Genomic DNA, 21013 nt, shown 5'->3' on the forward strand with positions numbered 1-21013 from the left:
ATGAAGGCAGAAATAAAGATGTTCTTTGAAACCAACGAGAACAAAGACACAACATACCAGAATCTCTGGGACACATTCAAAGCAGTGTGTAGAGGGAAATTTATAGCACTAAATGCCCACAAGAGAAAGCAGGAAAGATCCAAAATTGACACCCTAACATCACAATTAAAAGAACTAGAAAAGCAAGAGCAAACACATTCAAAAGCTAGCAGAAGGCTAGAAATAACTAAAATCAGAGCAGAACTGAAGGAAATAGAGACACAAAAAACCCTTCAAAAAATTAATGAATCCAGGAGCTGGTTTTTTGAAAAGATCAACAAAATTGATGGACCGCTGGCAAGACTAATAAAGAAGAAAAGAGAGAAGAATCAAATAGATGCAATAAAAAACGAAAAAGGGGATATCACCACCGATCCCACAGAAATACAATCTACCATCAGAGAATACTACAAACACCTCTATGCAAATAAACTAGAAAATCTAGAAGAAATGGATAAATTCCTCGACAAATACACCCTCCCAAGACTAAACCAGGAAGAAGTTGAATCTCTGAATAGACCAATAACAGGTTCTGAAATTGTGGCAATAATCAATAGCTTACCAACCAAAAAGAATCCAGGACCTGATGGATTCACAGCTGAATTCTACCAGAGGTACAAGGAGGAACTGGTACCATTCCTTCTGAAACTATTCCAATCGATAGAAAAAGAGGGAATCCTCCCTAACACATTTCATAAAGCCAGCATCGTCCTGATACCAAAACCTGGCGGAGACATAACCAAAAAAGAGAATTTCAGACCAATATCCTTGATGAACATTGATGCAAAAATCCTCAATAAAATACTGGCAAACCGAATCCAGCAGCACATCAAAAAGCTTATCCACCATGATCAAGTGGGCTTCATCCCTGGGATGCAAGGCTGGTTCAACATACGCAAATCAATAAATGTAATCCAGCATATAAACAGAACCAAAGACAAAAACCACATGATTATCTCAATAGATGCAGAAAAGGCCTTTGACAAAATTCAACAACCCTTCATGCTAAAAACTCTCAATAAATTAGGTATTGATGGGACGTATCTCAAAATAATAAGAGCTATCTACAACAAACCCACAGCCAATATCATACTGAATGGGCAAAAACTGGAAGCATTCCCTCTGAAAACTGGCACAAGACAGGGATGCCCTCTCTCACCGCTCCTATTCAACATAGTGCTGGAAGTTCTGGCCAGAGCAATCAGGCAGAAGAAGGAAATAAAGGGTATTCAATTAGGAAAAGAGGAAGTCAAATTGTCCCTGTTTGCAGATGACATGATTGTATATCTAGAAAACCCCATTGTCTCAGCCCAAAATCTCCTTAAGCTGATTAGCAACTTCAGCAAAGTCTCAGGATACAAAATTAATGTACAAAAATCACAAGCATTCTTGTACACCAATAACAGACAAACAGAGAGCCAAATCATGAGTGAACTCCCATTCACAATTGCTTCAAAGAGAATAAAATACCTAGGAATCCAACTTACAAGGGATGTGAAGGACCTCTTCAAGGAGAACTACAAACCACTGCTCAATGAAATAAAAGAGGATACAAACAAATGGAAGAACATTCCATGCTCATGGGTTGGAAGAATCAATATCGTGAAAATGGCCATACTGCCCAAGGTAATTTATAGATTCAATGCCATCCCCATCAAGCTACCAATGACTTTCTTCACAGAATTGGAAAAAACTACTTTAAAGTTCATATGGAACCAAAAAAGAGCCCGCATCGCCAAGTCAATCCTAAGCCAAAAGAACAAAGCTGGAGGCATCACGCTACCTGACTTTAAACTATACTACAAGGCTACAGTAACCAAAACAGCATGGTACTGGTACCACAACAGAGACATAGATCAATGGAACAGAACAGAGCCCTCAGAAATGATGCCGCATAGCTACAACTATCTGATCTTTGACAAACCTGACAAAAACAAGAAATGGGGAAAGGATTCCCTATTTAATAAATGGTGCTGGGTAAACTGGCTAGCCATATGTAGAAAGCTGCAACTGGATCCCTTCCTTACACCTTATACAAAAATTAATTCAAGATGGATTAAAGACTTATATGTTAGACCTAAAACCATTAAAATCCTACAAGAAAACCTAGGCAATACCATTCAGGACATAGGCGTGGGCAAGGACTTCATGTCTAAAACACCAAAAGCAATGGCAACAAAAGCCAAAATGGACAAATGGGATCTCATTAAACTAAAGAGCTTCTGCACAGCAAAAGAAACTATCATCAGAGTGAACAGGCAACTTACACAATGGGAGAAAATTTTTGCAACCTACTCATCTGACGAGGGGCTAATATCCAGAATCTACAATGAACTCAAACAAATTTACAAGAAAAAAACAAACAACCCCATGAAAAAGTGGGCAGAGGACATGAACAGACACTTCTCAAAAGAAGACATTTATGCAGCCAAAAAACACATGAAGAAATGCTCCTCATCACTGGCCATCAGAGAAATGCAAATCAAAACCACGGTGAGATACCATCTCACACCAGTTAGAATGGCCATCATTAAAAAATCAGGAAACAACAGGTGCTGGAGAGGATGTGGAGAAATAGGAACACTTTTACACTGTTGGTGGGACTGTAAACTAGTTCAACCATTGTGGAAGTCAGTGTGGCGATTCCTCAGGGATCTCGAACTAGAAATACCATTTGACCCAGCCATCCCATTACTGGGTATATACCCAAAGGACTATAAATCATGCTGCTATAAAGACACATGCACACGTATGTTTATTGCGGCACTATTCACAATAGCAAAGAGTTGGAACCAACCCAAATGTCCAACAACGATAGACTGGATTAAGAGAATGTGGCACATATACACCATGGAATACTATGCAGCCATAAAAAATGATGAGTTCGTGTCCTTTGTAGGGACATGGATGAAACTGGAAAACATCATTCTCAGTAAACTATCGCAAGGACAAAAAACCAAACACCGCATGTTCTCACTCATAGGTGGGAACTGAACAATGAGAACTCATGGACACAGGAAGGGGAACATCACGCTCCGGGGACTGTTGTGGGGTGGGGGGAGGGGGGAGGGACAGCATTAGGAGATACACCTAATGCTAAATGACGAGTTAATGGGTGCAGGAAATCAACATGGCACATGGATACATATGTAACAAACCTGCACATTGTGCACATGTACCCTAAAACCCTAAAGTATAATAAAAAAAAAAAAAAAACAACAGCAACAACAAAAAAAAAAATAGTGATAAAAGTATTTTTTAAAATCCCTAATTGTTGAAAATTAAAAAGAAAAAAGAAAACAATATTCTTCTAAATATTACTTGATCCAATACAATTTTAAAATGGAGATAATAAAATATTAGCAAAATAATAGTATTATTAAATATTTAGTTAAAATTATATAGTAAAAAGTAACAAGATCTTGTCCTTTGCACACATGCACACATATGCTCATCACAACACTACTCACAACAGCAAAGACATGGAATCAACCTAAATACCCATCAGTGGCAGACTAGATAAAGAAGATGGGGTACATATATACCAGAATACTGTGCAGCCATGAAAAATAAGATCATGTCCTTTGCAGCAACATGGGTGAAGCTGGAAGCCATTATCCTAAGCAAACTAATGCAAGAACAGAAAACCAAATACTACACGTTCTCACTTATATGTGGGAACTAAACATCAAGTACACAGGGATATAAAGACGGGAACAACTGATACTAAGGCCTACTTGAGGGTGGAGGGTAGGATGAGGGAGAGGATAAAAAAAACTACCTATTGGGTACTATGCTTATTATCTGAGTGATGAAATAATCTGTGCACCAAACCCCTATGATATGCAATTTACCTATATAGTAAACCTGCACATGTACCCCTGAACCTAAAAGTTAAAAAATAAAATGATATAGCAAAAATATTTTTAAAAAATAGTAATTCTCTTTCAGACCAACACTAATAACAACAAAAACTCATAATTGCACAACTCTATAAAAAGGTATGAATAATTTTAGTAAAAATGTGCATTAGTGATATATTATGTGCACTAACTATAACACTTTGCTGATGAATACTAAAGAAGAAAAAACATAATATATTTTTGGATGAAAGGATTTAATTTATAAAGATACCTATTATGTTCAAATTCACACATAAAATTAATTATCTGACAGTTTGTGTGTGTGTGTGTGATGTGCATGTGTGTGAAGAGCCATGCATGAAAGAGTCCCAGCCCTGCTAAATATATACATGCCTAAAATATGATAAAGGAGGCATTTCAAATTGGTGAATAAAAAATAAATTGTTTAGAATAATTGGCTATGTGTAAATAACTATCAAAGGTCAACAGAATTCTTTTCACTGAGTTTAAAAAAAGTCAACAGGAAAAAAATATCATGATCCAATTGGAAAATGCACAAAATATCTGAAGAGATATTTCATCAAAGAAGATATACACATGACAAACACATGAAAAGATGTTAAAAATCACTAGCCATTAGAGAAATGCAATTAAAATAATAATCAGCTATTATTACATGCATATCAGGATGGCTAAAATAAAAAATAGTGACAACACCAGATGTTGGTGAGGATGCAGAGAAGCTGGATCCCTCATACATTGCTGGTGGGAATATAAAATGGTATAGTCTGGAAAATATTTGGAAGTTTCTTAAAAAACTAAACATGCAACTACATATGACTAGCCATTGCACTTTTTGGCATTTATCTCAAAGAAAGGGAAATTTATGTTCACATAAAAACATATATGTTAATGTTCATTGCAGCTTTATTCAAAATAGTCAAAAGCTGAAAACAACCCAGATGTTCTTCAAAAGGTGAACAATTAAGCAAACTGTGGTACATCCATACCATGGAATATGACAATAATAAAAACAAATAAACTATTGATACGTGCAGCAATGTGCATCAATCTCTAAAGAATTATACAGAGCAAAACAACAACAACAAAAGTCAATTCCACAATTTACATATTGTCTTATTTATGTAACATTCTTGAAATGACAAAAATATAGAAATAGAGAACAAATTAATGGTTGCCACGAGGTAGCAGGGAGTAGAGCAGAAAGGAAGTGGGTATGACTACATATGGGCAACATATGGAATACAAATGTTCTGTATCTTGACTGTATCAATGTCAATACTATAGTTTTGCAAAATATTATCATAACAGAAGTAAAGGCATACAAGATTCCTCTACATTATTTCTTACAACTCCATGTAAACCTACGGTTATCTCAAAATGAAAAGTTTGACTAAAAAATATTACCTAGTTGCTGCCCCCCAAAAAAGATTAATGCAGGAGGCTGGCAAGATAGCTGAATAGGAACAGCTCTGGTCTGCAGCTCCCAGCGAGATCAACACAGAAGGTGGGTGATTTCTGCATTTCCAACTGAGGTACCCAGCTCATCTCACTGGGACTGGTTAGACAGTGGATGCAGCTCACGGAGGGTAAGCTGAAGCAGGGTGAGGCATCGCCTCACCCAGGAAGCGCAAGGGGTAGGGGAACTCCCTCCCCTAGCCAAGGGAAGCCGTGAGGGACTGTGCCATGAGGAACGGTGCACTCTGGCCCAGATACTATGCTTTTCCCACAGTCTTCGCAACCTGCAGACCAGGAGATTCCCTCTGGTGCCTACGCCACCAGGGCCCTGGGTTTCAAGCACAAAATTGGGCAGCTGTTTGGGCAGACATCAAGCTAGCTGCAGGAGTTTTTTTCATATCCCAGTGGCGCCTGGAACACCAGCGAGACAGAACTGTTCACTCCCCTGGAAAGGGGGCTGAAGCCAGGGAGCCAAGTGGTCTAGCTCAGCAGATCCCACCCCACAGAACCCAGCAAGCTAAGATCCACTGGCTTGAAATTCTCGCTGCCAGCACCGCAGTCTGAAGTGACCTGGGATGCTGGAGCATGGTGGGGGGAAGGGCATCTGTCATTACTGAGGCTTGAGTAGGTGATTTTCCCCTCACAGTGTAAACAAAGCCTTGGGGAAGTTCCAACTGGGCGGAGCCCCCCACAGCTCAGCAAAGCCGCTATAGCCAGACTGCCTCTGTAGATTCCTCCTCTCTGGGCAGGGCATCTCTGAAAAAAAGGCAGCAGCCCCAGTCAGGGGCTTATAGATAAAATTCCCATCACCCTGGGACAGAGCGCCTGGGGGAAGGGGTGGCTGTGGGCACAACTTCAGCAGACTTAAACATCCCTGCCTGCCAGCTCGGAAGAGAGCAGGGGATCTCCTAGCGCTTGGGCTCTGCTAAGGGTCAGACTGCTTCCTCAAGTGGGTCCCTGTCCCCCATGTATCCTGACTGGGAGACACCTCCCAGCAGGGGCCAACAGACACCTCACACAGGAGAGCTCTCACTGGCATCTGGCAGGTGCCCCCTGGGACAAAGCTTCCAGAGGAAGGAACAGGCAGCAATTTTTGCTGTTCTGCAGCCTCCGCTGGTGATACCCAGGCAAACAGAGTCTGGAGTGGACCTCCAGCAAACTCCAGCAGAACTGTAGCAGAGGAACCTGACTGTTAAAAGGAAAACTAACAAACAGAAAAGAATGGCATCAACATCGACAAAAAGGAGGTCCACTCAGAAACCCCATCTGAAGGTCACCAACATCAAAGACCAAAGGTAGTTGAATCCACAAAGATGGGGAGAAACCAGCACAAAAAGGCTGAAAATTCCAAAAACCAGAATGCCTCTTCTCCACAGGATCACAACTCCTTGCCAGCATGGGAACAAAACTGGATGGAGAATAAGTTTGATGAATTGACAGCAGTAGGCTTCAGAAGGTTGGTAATAACAAACTCCTCCGAGCTAAAGGAGCATGTTCTAACCCAATGCAAGGAAGCTAAGAACCTTGATAAAAGGTTAGACGAATTGCTAACTAGAATAACCAGTGTAGAGAAGAACATAAATGACCTGACAGAGCTGAAAAACACAGCACAAGAACTTCATGAGGCATACACAAGTTTCAATAGCTGAATCGATCAAGTGGAAGAAAGGATATTAGTGACTGAAGATCAACTTAATGAAATAAAGACAGAAGACAAGATTAGAGAAAAAAGAATAAAAAGGAACAAAGCCTCCAAGAAATATGCGACTATGTGAAAAGACCAAATCTACATTTGATTGGTGTACCTGAAAGTGATGAGGAGAATGGAATGAAGTTGGAAAACACTCTACAGTGTATTATCCAGGAGAACTTCCCCAACCTAGCAAGGCAGGCCAACATTCAAATTCAGGAAATACAGAGAATGCCATGAAGATATCCCTTGAGAAGAGCAACCCCAAGACACATAATCGTCAGATTCACCAAGGTTGAAATGAAGGAAAAAATGTTAAGGGCAGCCAGAGAAAAAGGATGGGTTATCCACAAAGGGAAGCCCGTCAGACTAACAGTGGATCTCTCTGCAGAAGAAGGGAGTGGGGGCCAATATTCAACATTCTTAAAGAAAAGAATTTTCAACCCAGAATTTCATATCCAGCCAAACTAAGCTTCATAAGTGAAGGAGAAATAAAATCCATTACAGACAAGCAAATGCTGAGAGATTTTGTCACAATGAGGCTTCCAAGAGCTCCTGAAGGAAGCACTAAACATGGAAAGGAACAACCAGTACCAGCCACTGAAAAACATACCAAATTGTAAAGAACATCGACACTATGAAGAAACTGCATAAACGAATGGGCAAAACAGCCGGCTAGCATCATAGTGACAGGATCAAATTCACACATAACAATATTAATCTTAAAAGTAAATGGGCTAAATGCCCCGATTAAAAGACACAGACTGGCAAACTGGATAAAGAGTCAAGACCCATCAGTGTGCTGTATTCAGGAGACCCATCTCACATGCAAAGACAAACATAGATGCAAAGTAAAGGGATGGAGGAATATTTACCAAGCAAATGGAAAGCATAAAAAGGCAGGAGTTGCAATCCTAATCTCTGATAAAACAGACTTTAAACCAACAAAGATCAAAAGAGACAAAGAAGGGCATTACATAATGGTAAAGGGATCAATGCAGCAAGAAGAACTAACTATCCTAAATATATATGCACCCAGATTCATAAAGCAAGTTCTTAGAGACCTACAAAGAGACTTAGACTCCCACACAATAATAGTGGGAGACTTTAACACCCCATTGTCAATACTAGACAGATCAATGAGACGAAAATTAATAATGATATTCAGCACTTGAACTCAGCTCTGGACCAAGCAGACCTAATAGACATCTACAGAACTCTCCACCCCAAATCAACAGAATATACATTCTTCTCAGCACCTCATTGCACTTATTCTAAAATTGACCACATAATTGGAAGTAAAACACTCCTCAGCAAATGCAAAAGAACAGAAATCATAACAGTCTCTCAGACCACAGTACAATCAAATTAGAACTCAGGATTAAGAAACTCACTCAAAGCCACACAACTACATGGAAACTAACCTGCTCCTGAGTGACTACTGGGTAAATAACGAAATTAAGGCAGAGATAAAGATGTTCTTTGAAACCAATGAGAATGAAGACACAATGTACCAGAATCTCTGGGACACATTTAAAGCAGTGTGTAGAGGGAAATTTATAGCACTAAATGCTCACAAGAGAAAGCAGGAAAGATCTAAAATTGACACCCTAATATCACAAAAGAACTAGAGAATCAACAGTAAACAAATTAAAAATCTACAGACGACAAGAAATAACTAAGAAGAGAGCAGAACTGAAAGAGATAGAGACACGACAAACCCTTCAAAAAATCAACGAATCAGCCAGGCATGGTGGCTCACGCCTGTAATCCCAGCACTTTGGGAGGCCTAGGCGGGCGAATCACGAGGTCAGGAGATTGAGACCATCCTGGCTAACAGGGTGAAACCCTATCTCTACTAAAAAAATACAAAATATTAGCCAGGCGTGGTGGCGGGTACCTGTAGTCCCAGCTACTTGGGAGGCTGAGGCAGGAGAATGGCATGAACCTGGGAGGCGGAGCTTGCAGTGAGCTGAGATCGGGCCACTGCACTCCAGCCTGGGTGACAGAGCAAGACTCCGTCGCAAAAAAAAAAAAAAAAAAAAAAAAATCAATGAATCCAGGAGCCGGTTGTTTGAAAAGATCAACAAAATATATAGACCACTAGCCAGACTAATAAAGAATAAAAGAGAGAAGAATCAAATAGATGCAATAAAAAATGATATAGGGGATATCATCACTGATCCCACAGAAATACAAACTACCATCAAAGAATACCATAAACACTTCTATGCAAATAAACTAGAAAATTTAGAAGAAATGGATAAATACCTGGACACATACACCCTCCCAAGTCTAAACCAGGAAGAAGTCGAATCCCTGAATAAACCAATAACAAGCTCTGAAATTGAGGCAGTGATTAATAGCCTACCAACCAAAAAAAGTCCAGGACTAGACGGATTCACAGCTGAATTCTACCAGAGATATGAAGAGGAGCTGGTACCATTCCTTCTGAAACTATTCCAAACAACAGAAAAAGAAGGAATCCTCCCTAACTCATTTTATGAAGCCAGCATCATCCTGATACCAAAACCTGGGAGAGACACAACAAAAAAAGAAAATTTCAGGCCAATATCCCTGATGAACATCAATGCAAAAATCCTCAATAAAATGCTGGCAAACTGAATGCAGCAGCACATCAAAAAGCTTATCCATCACAATCAAGTCAGCTTCATCCCTGGGATGCAAGGCTGGTTCAACATATGCAAATCAATAAATGTAATCCATCACATAAACAGAACCAATGACAAAAACCACGATTATCTCAATAGATGCAGAAAAGGCCTTCAACAAAATTCAACACCCCATTCATGCTAAAAACTCTCAATAAACTAGGTATCAATGGAACATATCTCAAAATAATAAGAGCTATTTATGACAAGCCCACAGCCGATATCATATTGAATGGGCAAAAACTGGAAGCATTCCCTTTGAAAACTGGCACAAAACAAGGACGCCCTCTCTCACCACTGCTATTCAACATAGTATTGGAAGTTCTGGCCAGAGCAATCAGGCAAGAGAAAAAAATAAAGCGTATTCAAATAGGGAGAGAAGAAGTCAAATTGTCTCTGTTTGCAGAGGACATGATTGTATATTTAGAAAACCCCATTGTCTCAGCCCAAAATCTCCTTAAGCTGATAAGCAACTTCAGCAAAGTCTCAGGATACAAAATCAATGTACAAAAATCACAAGCATTCCTGTACAACAATAACAGAAAAACAGAGGGCCAAATTATGAGTGAACTCCCATTCACAATTGCTACAAAGAGAATAAAATACCTAGGAATCCAACTTACAAGGGATGTGAAGGACCTCTTCATGGAGAACTACAAACCACTGCTCAAGGAAGTAAGAGAGGACACAAACAAATGGAAAAACATTCCATGCTCATGGATAGGAAGAATCATATTGTGAAAATGGCCATACTGCCCAAAGTAATTTATAGATTCAATGCTATCCCCATCAAGCTACCACTGACTTTCTTCACGGAATTGGGAAAAACTACTTTAAACTTCATGTGGAACTAAAAAAGAGCTCATATAGCCAAGACAATCCTAAGCAATAAGAACAAAGCTGGAGGCATCATGCTACCTGACTTCAAACTATACTACAAGGCTACTGTAACCAAAACAGCATGGTACTGGTACCAAAACAGATACATAGACCAATGGAACAGAACAGAGGCCTCAGGAATAACACCACACATCTACAACCATCTGATCTTTGACAAACCTGACACAAACAAGCAATGGGGAAAAGATTCCCTATTTAATAAATGGTCTTCGGAAAGCCGGCTAGTCAAATGCAGAAAACTGAAATTGGACCCCTTCCTTACACTTTTATACAAAAATTAACTCAAGATGGATGAAAGACTTAAACGTAAGACCCAGGATCATAAAAGTCCTAGAAGAAAACCTGGGCAATACCATTAAGGACATAGGCATGGGCAAAGACTTCATGACTAAAATACCAAAAGCAATGGCAACAAAAGCCAAAATTGACAAATGGGATCTAATTAAATTAAAGAGCTTCAGCACAGCAAAAGAAACCATCATCAGAGTGAACAGGCAACCTACAGAATGGGAGAAAATTGTTGCAATCTATCCCTCTGACAAAGGGCTAATATCCAGAATCTACAAAGAACTTAAACAAATTTACAAGAAAAAAAACAAACAACCCCATCAAAAAGTGGGCAAAGGATATGAACAGACACTTCTCAAAAGAAGACATTTATGCAGCCAGCAGACATATGGAAAAAATGCTCATCAACACTGGTCATTGGAGAAACGCAAAACCACAATGAGATACCATCTCACACCAGTTAGAATGGCGATCATTAAAAAGTCAGGAAACAACAGATGCTGGAGAGGATGTGGAGAAATAGAGACGCTTTTACACTGTTGGTGGGAGTGTAAATTAGTTCAACCATTGTGGAAGACAGTGTGGTGATTCCTCAAGGATCTAGAACCAGAAATACCATTTGACCCAGCAATCTCATTACTGGGTATATACCTAAAGGATTAGAAATCATTCTACTATAAAGACACATGCACACATATGTTTACTGGAGCACTATTTATAACAGAAAAGACTTGGAACCAACCTAAATGTCCATCAGTAATAGATTGGATAAAGAAAATGTGGCACATAACACACCATGGAATACTATGCAGCCATAAAAAAGGATGAATTCATGTCCTTTGCAGGGACATGGATGAAGCTGGAAACCATCATTCTCAGCAAACTATCACAAGAACAGAAAACCAAACACTGCATGTTCTCACTCATAAGTGAGAGTTCAACTATGAGAACACATGGACGTAGGGAGGGGAACATCACACACTGGGGCCTGTTGGGGGGTGGGGGGCTATGGGAGGGATAACATTAGGAGAAATACCTAATGTAGGTGACGGGTTGATGGGTGCAGCAAACCACCATGGCACGTGTATACCTATGTAACAAAACTTCACGTTCTGCATATGTACCCCAGAACTTAAATAATAAAAAAAGAAAATGAAAAGGCCAAGTGGAAGCTCATGACATTGCATACTGGGTCCTCCACCTCTGGGCAAGATAACCAAGAGTAAATCATTCTGAATGAAGAGTGATACCAACCACAATTTAAAAGATGTACAATCCTGCTTATTTCTCCAGTCTTGCTTTTGTAGAAGCTAGACAGAGCACAACAGATGAGGGTAAACTTCTGCAAATTTAACAAGCTGGTAGTCTCAGTTGCAACTGCTGTGCAGATGAGATCTTTACTAGATAGACACAGTCTCTTGTACTTTTTATGCAGCTGATAATCTGGCAATGTGTGCATCGTTTTCAATCCCTATCAAGAAAGAGGATTGGAAGCAATTTGTATTCACTTAGAGCAGTGACAGTGAACATCCAGTCTTACCCAAGGACTCTCCTGCTGTTTGAGACAATATAGTGTAAAGGGGTCTTGATCCACAATATTGACGATATCAGACCTAGTGAGCAGGAAGTTGCAAGTGTCCTGGATCCCCTTATAAAGACACATAAGCAGTATAAAGTAAGAGATAAACCTACAAAGTTTGAAGGTCTTATTACTTTGGTAAAGTTTTAAAAGGCCAGTGACATTCTGTCACTGGGACATTCTGTCCAAGGGAAAGGATGAGTTACTGTACCTTGTACCGTCAACCTCTAAGAAAGAGGCACAGTATTTTGTAGGCCTCTTTAGTTTTCAAAGAGAGCATGAAGCACACTTAAGAATACTGTTTTGACCCATTTAGTGGGTGACATGGAAAGCTGTCATTTTTGAGTGGGGCAAACAGCAAGAAAGAGCTCTGTAGTTTTAGGTTGCAGTACCAGAGGCTTTGCTTTCTGGGCCATACATCTGGCTAGAAGGTCTCACAATGCTGTGGTATGTAAGGATACCTTCTGGAGTCTTAGGAAAGCCACAACAGGAGCCTCTCTCTGTAGATCCTTGCTGTCTGCAGCAGAGAATGATTCCCCATTCAAAAAACAGCTCTTGGCATGCTCTTGGGCTCTGGTAGAGAATGAATGCCTGGTCGTGGGATATCAAGTGACTATGCAACTGGAAGTATCCACTGTGAGCTGGTTATGTCAGGCAAGTCAAGTCCTAAAGTCAGGCAGGCATGGCAGCAATTCATTAAATGATAAAAATGGAACATTGGGATCAGGCTCAAACAGGTCTTCAGGGCACAAATAAATTTCATAAATAAGCAGCCCAGATGCCCATGTCACCTGTCTCATGCACCAATGTCTCTTTCAGCCCACACCTCATGTAGAATTCCCTAAGAACAGCTGACAGAAAATGAAAACAAAATTCATGGATGAATCACAATATACTGGTAAGAGCTGTAAATGTAATGCTTCCAGACATTAGTTCCTCTCACAAGTAGCCCTGAAAAATGGTGATTCGGGGAAATCTTCCTGGCAGGCAGAGCTTTAAGCAGTATTCCTAGGCTCTCAATTTGGAGGACAATGCCGATTGGTTTTATCAAGGGCCTAGAAGGTGCAAGATCAGAAGGTAAGAGAGAAAGAGTTCTGGGGAAGAAGCACGTGATTGGGCCTATGAGGGTGGTGTAGCAAACATACCCTAATCTGACCTCCAATGAGTCACACCCTTGCGTAATCCTCTTCCTTTGAGTGGGAGTGGGGTCTGTAACTTGCTTCTAAATATAGCAAAGGTGATAGAATGTCTGTCTCATGAATATGTTACACTGTATAAGACTCCATCTTAGGGGACTGGAGGGAGACTTTCTGTCGGTTTGGAAGAAGTAAGCTGCCATGTTGTGAGAGGACCACGTGATGAGGAAGAGTAGGTGGCATGTGAGTGCAGCCCCTGCCAACAGCCGGTAAGAAAACAGGGACCTCAGTCCTACAACCACAAAACAATGATGCTTGCCAACAATGTGAATCAGCTTGGGAGTGGATTCTTCCCTAGTCAAGTCTCCAGATGGAAGCACATCTCAGCCAACACCAGATTGCAGCCTTGTGAAACCCTAAGCAGAGGACCCAGCTGAGTGATGCCAGGGCCCCTGGCCGTGGAAACTGTGCGATCACAAGTGTGTGTTGTTTCAAGCTCCTAAATTTGTGGTAATTTGCTACGCAGCATAGAAAACTAATATAAGCAGATGTAAAATACATAGATATTTGTATCTCAGAAAGCATCCACCTCAGAAGAGGCACTGAAAAAATCAGGTGGACAGGATAATTTATCCAGTAGACATGAGCCAATCTTTGCTTCTGGTCACCTCAATGCTTGTATAATGGGTTTGTAAATGAAGTAGGCATGGTGGCAGGGATGAAGGTGATGAAGGCTAGGCATGGGCTCATAACAAGGCCCCCTTTCACGAGGCTGGTTTAGCTACACTACTGCTGCTGAATGTTCTACCTGTTCATGGCAGAGACCTGCTCATATTAGGCCCTCAATATGGTACAACCCCTTTAGGAGACAAAACATTCATTCAGTGACAAATTGATTACACAGGACCCCTTCAGCTTTAAAGAGGCAAGTGACAAATGCTCCTAATATGGGCTTGTTTTTCCTACCTGCAGTGCCTTGGCCAGCACCACTACCTAAAGGTTTAGAGTATGTCTCATTTATCTTCATGACATCTCATATAATATTGCCTTGGATCAGAGGACCCTTTTTACAATACCACTTTACCTAGAAGCTGCTGGTTTGACAGACTGTTGGAACGGTCTCTTAAAGGCACAGCTAAGGCGCTATCTTGGGATTGTGTGGGATTGAGACAATGTACTTCAAGATGAGGAATATGCTTTGAAACAAGGGCTAGAAGTAGGAGTGACCCCTCTCACTAATACTCTCAGTGATTGACTTGGGAAATTGGCACCTCACTTCTGGACAAGAGGTCCTGGGTCTGGTGGAGGGGAGAGATGGTTCTATCAGGGGACCCAGTAAAGGTTTCATTAAATTTTAAAACTACTGCTGCCACCTGGTCATTTTTGACTCCAAAAGCCCATAAGGAGTTATTGCATTGGCAGATGGAGATAGGGTTGCTGCTATGTAATTAGATGAGATTGGGGGTGCTCAGGGTGGTATGGCCATAAACTGCTAGATAAGTGGGATAGGGGATGCATTTCTTGAACTCAGGGGATTCTCTGAGACAGCTCTTGATGCTTTCATGTCCAGTGAATGGGTAACTGCAGCAACCAAAACCCGACAATGACACAGTAACCAAAGGCTTACTCTCCTCAGGGATGAAAGCTCGTTATCCTACTGGGCAAACACAGACCAGCAGAAGTGTTGGCCAAGAGTAAGGAAAATCTAGAATAATGGTAGAGGAAGGAGATGATCCATTTCAGACCTCAGATTAATTGCAGTAGTGGATTCTGCAGCTTGTCTCATTCATCTTTTTTTTGTAAGTCCTTTTCTTTTAAAAATTGAGACTAGCCACTACCTTAAAAAATTAGGGTGGCATGGTGTGAACTTGATGTGGAGGAAGAATGGATATGAGTGCTGCAAAGGGTGGAATGTAGCAGCTGCTATTAGTGCCTTCCCCCATATCCACTCGACATACATCTTTTCTATGCACGACCAGCCCAACTTCCAAAATGTTAGCATGTGCGACTTTTTGCCTAAGGGCTCTCTCTGGCTACCAGAACCTACTCTCTCTGAACATAGGGTAGACTGGAAGTTCTAGGGAATCAATGTTCTGCCCTATCAGGCTTCATCCAATAACTGATGGGAGTTGGCGAATAAATACTCCAGCTTCCTTGCCCCTCAAGAGAGGCTGAGACATGCCTCCCAGTATTCCCTAGTGAATTCAGCCCACAAAGAAACTTCTTTGGTAATATTCCCTTTATTAGTTTTCTTCCCCTCCCTGCTGCTGTTTCCTGGCATTACGTCTCATATAAACAACCTGCCGTCAAAGTTTTGTCTTAGGATCTGATTCCGGGTGAAAGAAACTAAGACAAAGTTAAAATGGAAGTGCTAAACCATAATACTTGAAAACCAGAATGCTTCAGGTATTTTAAGAGTTACTATCCTAGATAAAAACACTGTGCAAATATTTAACTAATATTCAGAAGAGTTGGTTTCATTATGAAATAAAACACAGCTATTTTTCCCAGTTAAAAGATCCAAGTCCAACATGCCAGAACGGACACGGCCATCTTCCTAGTTCTTAATAAAAGGCGTACCAAACTACAGGGGGAAAGAAGCGCAAAATAACATAGAATTAAGTATTTCTTTAAAATTTTTATAATTTCTCAAATTTTAATTTACAATATGATCTTTGGTGTTACATGAATGTTATCTGTGTATGCTATAATTCTATAATTTTTTTTAAAGTTTCCTTACACTTAGCAGTTGAGAAGCCCTCTAGCAGAGGTTTCTGAGGTTTAGAGGTTTCCTGGGAAACCTAGCATTGCTGCCTAAGGTAGGATAGCTGCCTCTCCCCTACATCTTATACTCTTGGCAGTAGGTGTTCAGTAAATATTTGTGGAATAAATACTTCAGTCGTTGAAAGGAAACGTGGTTTTAAAAAGTGGATTTACAAAGAGACCCTTTTGCAAGAAAAGGCGCTGGTTTGGGGGTCCCCGCAGGAGGCGGGGTTCCGTGCAACAGATACCAAGATGCCTCCAGGGCGGACCACGACCCAGCGGGCCGCCGGAAGGCTCCTTACCTGGCCGCAGCCGGACCCTCCTCAGGGCAGCAACCGCCTCCACGGACTCCGCGGGGCTGTCGGGCGGTTGCCGGGGAGACCTCCGGCCGCCGCGCACCGGCCGCTTGGGGGGCGGGGCCTCGGGAAGCGGGGCTGTAGTTCTTTGTCATTTCTTTTCCAATTCGAAATAGTCACTTTTGTACCTAATTTGGCATTCATAATTATAATACACTCATTTTCACAACTATGGAAGAGAGCGTACGCGCATGCCCATTTATGTCGCACACGTGAAATGAAGAAACCTTTCAAGCGCGGCTCCGCCACACTGCGCTAGTCTCTGTCGAAAACAAGTGGCTAGCCTCAGGCACAAACGTGTGGCAAAGCCACACTTTCCAGCTTTAGGTGATTTTAAAACAATTTCTTGGGCCACACAGCATAGGTACAACATGGATTAGAGGTGAGGGGAAAACTGATACTCAGTGAAGTACTGTCAGAGGGCCGGCTTCCAGGAAAATGGGCAGCAGCAGGCTGGGAAAACACAAGGATCTATCCTGTAACTCGGAGAACCCTTTTCAAAAGAAGCTACCCAATCCCAAACCTTCCCTTTTTTTTCCAAACAGATGAAGGAGATAAATAGACTCAATTAATCCGTCGACTTTTTCTCCGCCCATGATTTCCTCCAGTCCTTACCAAAGATGGCGCTCTTCGCTTCCTCTCTGGGCAGCACGCAGGTCCCGGGAGCCTCTACCCGACCTCTCTATGATACGTCCTCCAGCCCCGCTCCCGCCATGAGGGGCGGGGCTTGCCTGGAGGCGGGGCGCAGGGATCCGGAAACACCTGATCATTTATAGGTTTAGTGCCCAGGGGGTGTTGTTCCTGGCTGGACTTGATGTCCAGGGTCTGAGGGGTTTTCTCGCCGAGTCTCCTGGGGCGGTCCGGCGGCTCGTGCCCTGTTGTGGGGCCCCCATTTGCCGCCGCCATGCCCACGGCCGCCGCCCCCATCATCAGCTCGGTCCAGAAGCTGGTTCTGTATGAGACTAGAGCTGTGAGTACCCCCTCGCGGCGGGGCGCAGGCGGGAGGTTGGATGTCTGCCGGTGGGTGTGGGGCCGTAGGGCAGAGGCTATACCCTGCCTTCTCTTCCTTCCTCTCCAGTTCCCAAATCCCTGTCAAACACAGCCTTGGGGTAAGCTAGCTCCCTTGAGCTGTGCCTGGGCGCCTTTCCCCTATTATGGTACCCTGGACATTGCAGCATTTGCAGGTCCACTTACAAGCCATGGCTGGAACACGCTGGAAACAGGTGCTTGTGGTACCTCAGGAACTGTTCATGAGGTTCTCTGTACGAGTTACTGGATTCTTTTCAGCTTTCAGAAAGTCTGTTCTGGAGTTCACAAGTTACTGTACAGGCAGGGATATGGAAAAAATTTAAACTATGACTCGTAACTTATTTTTTCCTATTCCATGGTATACCATCACTGCGATTCATATGAATTACACTTCTATTGCTGAACTTTTTCGTTCTCTTTTTTTCTTATTTGAAAGGAAAGGAAAACTTACTTTTTTTAAAGACAGCTAATTTGTTTGGATAACATCTTGCTTTTCACTTGACTTTTTTCAACATAACATTTACTTTTAAAATTTTATTACTTTGAATGGCCATGTAAATAGTGAATAAGCAGATCAGTTTGTATTTCGATTACTAGTTCCTCAATTAAGGGGGAATGGTGTTTATAGAACTTCATACTTGATCCTTTCTGTGGGTGGAAGGCAAAGTTGGTACAGTATAGCTCTTCTAAATTGGGGTGCCACAGTGATATTAGGGGCTGTGTTTAATACTACCCATTTCATGCTAACGAGATTGCATATGCTGGATATTTGCATAATGCTCTTCACTATGTTATAGAATGCTTTATAAACTGTTTCTCTGAAACTTGGGTTGTTTCCATTAGAGGAGTATGGGAAGGCATTTAACAGTTTCTCAGTTATAACATAGTCCTAATAACACAATAACCTCTCCCTCAGTTTAACATGAGTAGAGAATTGTTGACCTTAAATTAATTTTGCTGACAACTTTGATTAGATCTAGAGCAGAAGATGAAATTATCAAATATACTGTATTTGCAAGTATTTTCAGTTCTCTAATGAGAGCCATAAAGAAGTATCATTTGTCATTGAAATGAAACCTATTTTCTGTAAAATGTGCCGCTAAATTTCCCTCGTTAGAAACATAAATAACTTTTTTTTTTTCCCCTTTGAGACAGAGTCTTGCTCTGTCACCCAGGCCGGAGTGCAGTGGTGCTATCTCGGCTCACTCACTGCAACCTGCTTCCCAGGTTCAAGAAATTCTCCCACCCCACCCTCCCAAGTAGCTGGGATTACAGGAATGTGACACCATGACCAGCTAATTCTTGTGTTTTTAGTAGAAGACAGGGATTCTCCATGTTGGCCAGGCTGGTCTTAAACTCCTTGCTTTGGCAAAGTGTTGGGATTACAGGCGTGAGCCACCGCATCTGGCCGTAAATAAAACACAAATTTCAGCCCATTAAAAAGCTCATCACTCATGAGGACTGCGTGAGATATTAGTGTTCAGAAAGCACAATTCATATTATAGGGCTGTTCTGCTCAGAAATCTTCAGTGGTCCCAATTCTGAGGAGAGTAAACTCTGAATCCCTTAGTTTGGCATTCAAAGCCATGTATTATTTGTCCTCAACTTGTCTATCTAGTTTTGCATCTAATTTAATATCAATTAATGAAACATTTATTGAGGATCAACCATGTGCCTTCATATGCCTTATTCTGCAGTAAAACTGTATTGCTTTCAGTTCCCTATATCTTCCCTGTGTTTTTCTGCTGTTCTCTATTCTCATAATGCCACACCCCCTCTTTTCCTGTCAAAACCTTGCTGATCCTCACAGCACATATCTGGTCATGCCTTGCAAACAGTAGTCTCTCAATAGATGTGGATTAAGGAGCTCTAACACAAAGAGATAGAGGTGTGTTCTAGAACTCAGCTGTGACCCCTCTCAACCGCCTAAGTAATGGAAACTAACTCTGGCCACCTTAGAGACAAAAGGTAAATTTATCAGAGGGATGCTAGGGGAGCCATTGCATGGTATCCAGCTTCTGGAAAAGCAGGAAAGAGATAACAGATTTGAGAACCCTCTCAGAGTACTGCCAAAAACAGTGTAGGTGCTGGGAGAAAGAATCTGATTGACTCAACTATGATTGGGTATCATCCCCTGAGTGGACAAATCATTCATGGCCAGGGGGAGTCTGGCAGGAATGATTTAGCTGTGGAATCATCCTCTTTGTTTCAGCAAATGGTTGGGGCTGGGCAACCACCCTTGAAAATGTCTGCCGCATTGAATCACTGAGTCTCGGTTTTGTTGTTAAATTTTTTTTTTTTTTTTTTTTGCTTAAAGATATAAGCAGAAAGGTTTTGTTTTGTTTTATTTTTACTAATAAGCTCAAAGTATAAATAAAAAGGCATAAAATTACAGGTAACTAGATAAATGCTATGAATTAAAAAAACAAAAACTGTAGTAGGTTGTAATAATGAGAATAATAGCCCAAAATATTCTACATATATTTTATCATTTAATCCTCATAAGACCTCTAAGAGATCATGCTGTTAATTCTACTACTATATATATTATTTAGTAAAGAAAAAAAATGAGGCAAAGATAATTTAAGGCAGTTACTTAACCCATTTATGCCAGAGGTTGCAAATCTTTTGTGTGTGAAAAATCAGACCTTTGCGATGACCTTAAGCAGTAGGATATAAATAACTCCCACAAGCTTAGCGTTCCAATAATGGAACACTAGGCATAAGGTGTGGTGCAGGTGCTAAGAATGTATATTGGGGAAAGGACAGTCTCTTCAATAAATGGTGTTGAGAAAACTGGATATCCGTGTGCAGAAGAATGAAATAAGGCCCTTCTCTCTTGCCATATCCACAGATCAACTTAAAATGGATTAAAGGCTTAAGTGCAAGACCCCAAACTGTAAAACTACCAGAAGAAAACATAGGGGAAATGCTTCAGGATATTGGTCTAGGCAAAGATTTTATGAGTAAGACTTTAAAAGCACAGGGAACAAATGCAAAAATAGACAAATGGGACTATATCAAGCTGAAAAGCTTCTGCACAACAAAAGAAACAACAGAGTGAAGAGGCAACCTATAGAATGGAGAAAATATTTGCAAACTCTTCATTCAAGAAGGGACTAATATCCAGAATATACAAGGAATTCAACAACTCAACAGCAAATACCCCCAGATAATCCAATTAAAAATGGGCAAGGATCTGAGTAGACAGTTCTCAAA

General features: G+C 41.2%; 2 protein-coding genes across 6 annotated transcripts in view; one reads left to right on the forward strand and one right to left on the reverse strand.

The window, feature by feature from the left end:
• Positions 1–17436, reverse strand: part of AK9 (adenylate kinase 9) — a 229600-nt gene extending 212164 nt beyond the window's left edge. Inside the window, exon 1 of one of the 2 annotated variants that reach the window (XM_055261102.2) lies at positions 17381–17436. Coding sequence is in view for 1 of the 2 variants with exons in the window: in XM_063631005.1 (XP_063487075.1) it covers positions 12186–12390 (205 nt within the window). In the remaining variant the exon portion in view is untranslated. Of the gene's footprint in view, positions 1–12185; positions 12403–17380 lie in introns of those variants that run through there. The other variant, XM_063631005.1, reaches the window with a different exon arrangement.
• Positions 17437–17469: 33 nt separating this feature from the next.
• FIG4 (FIG4 phosphoinositide 5-phosphatase) overlaps positions 17470–21013 on the forward strand; it is a 131181-nt gene continuing 127637 nt past the window's right edge. For 2 of the 4 annotated variants that reach the window (XM_063631009.1, XM_063631011.1), the window contains exon 1: positions 17504–17735. In XM_063631009.1, coding sequence (XP_063487079.1) covers positions 17670–17735 — 66 coding nt within the window. In that variant the 5' untranslated portion in view covers positions 17504–17669. Of the gene's footprint in view, positions 17736–21013 lie in introns of all 4 variants that reach the window. The other 2 variants (XM_055261116.2, XM_063631010.1) reach the window with 2 other exon arrangements.

This window comes from Symphalangus syndactylus, chromosome 2 (assembly GCF_028878055.3).
Source record: "Symphalangus syndactylus isolate Jambi chromosome 2, NHGRI_mSymSyn1-v2.1_pri, whole genome shotgun sequence".
In the NCBI taxonomy this organism is placed as follows: Eukaryota; Metazoa; Chordata; class Mammalia; order Primates; family Hylobatidae; genus Symphalangus; species Symphalangus syndactylus.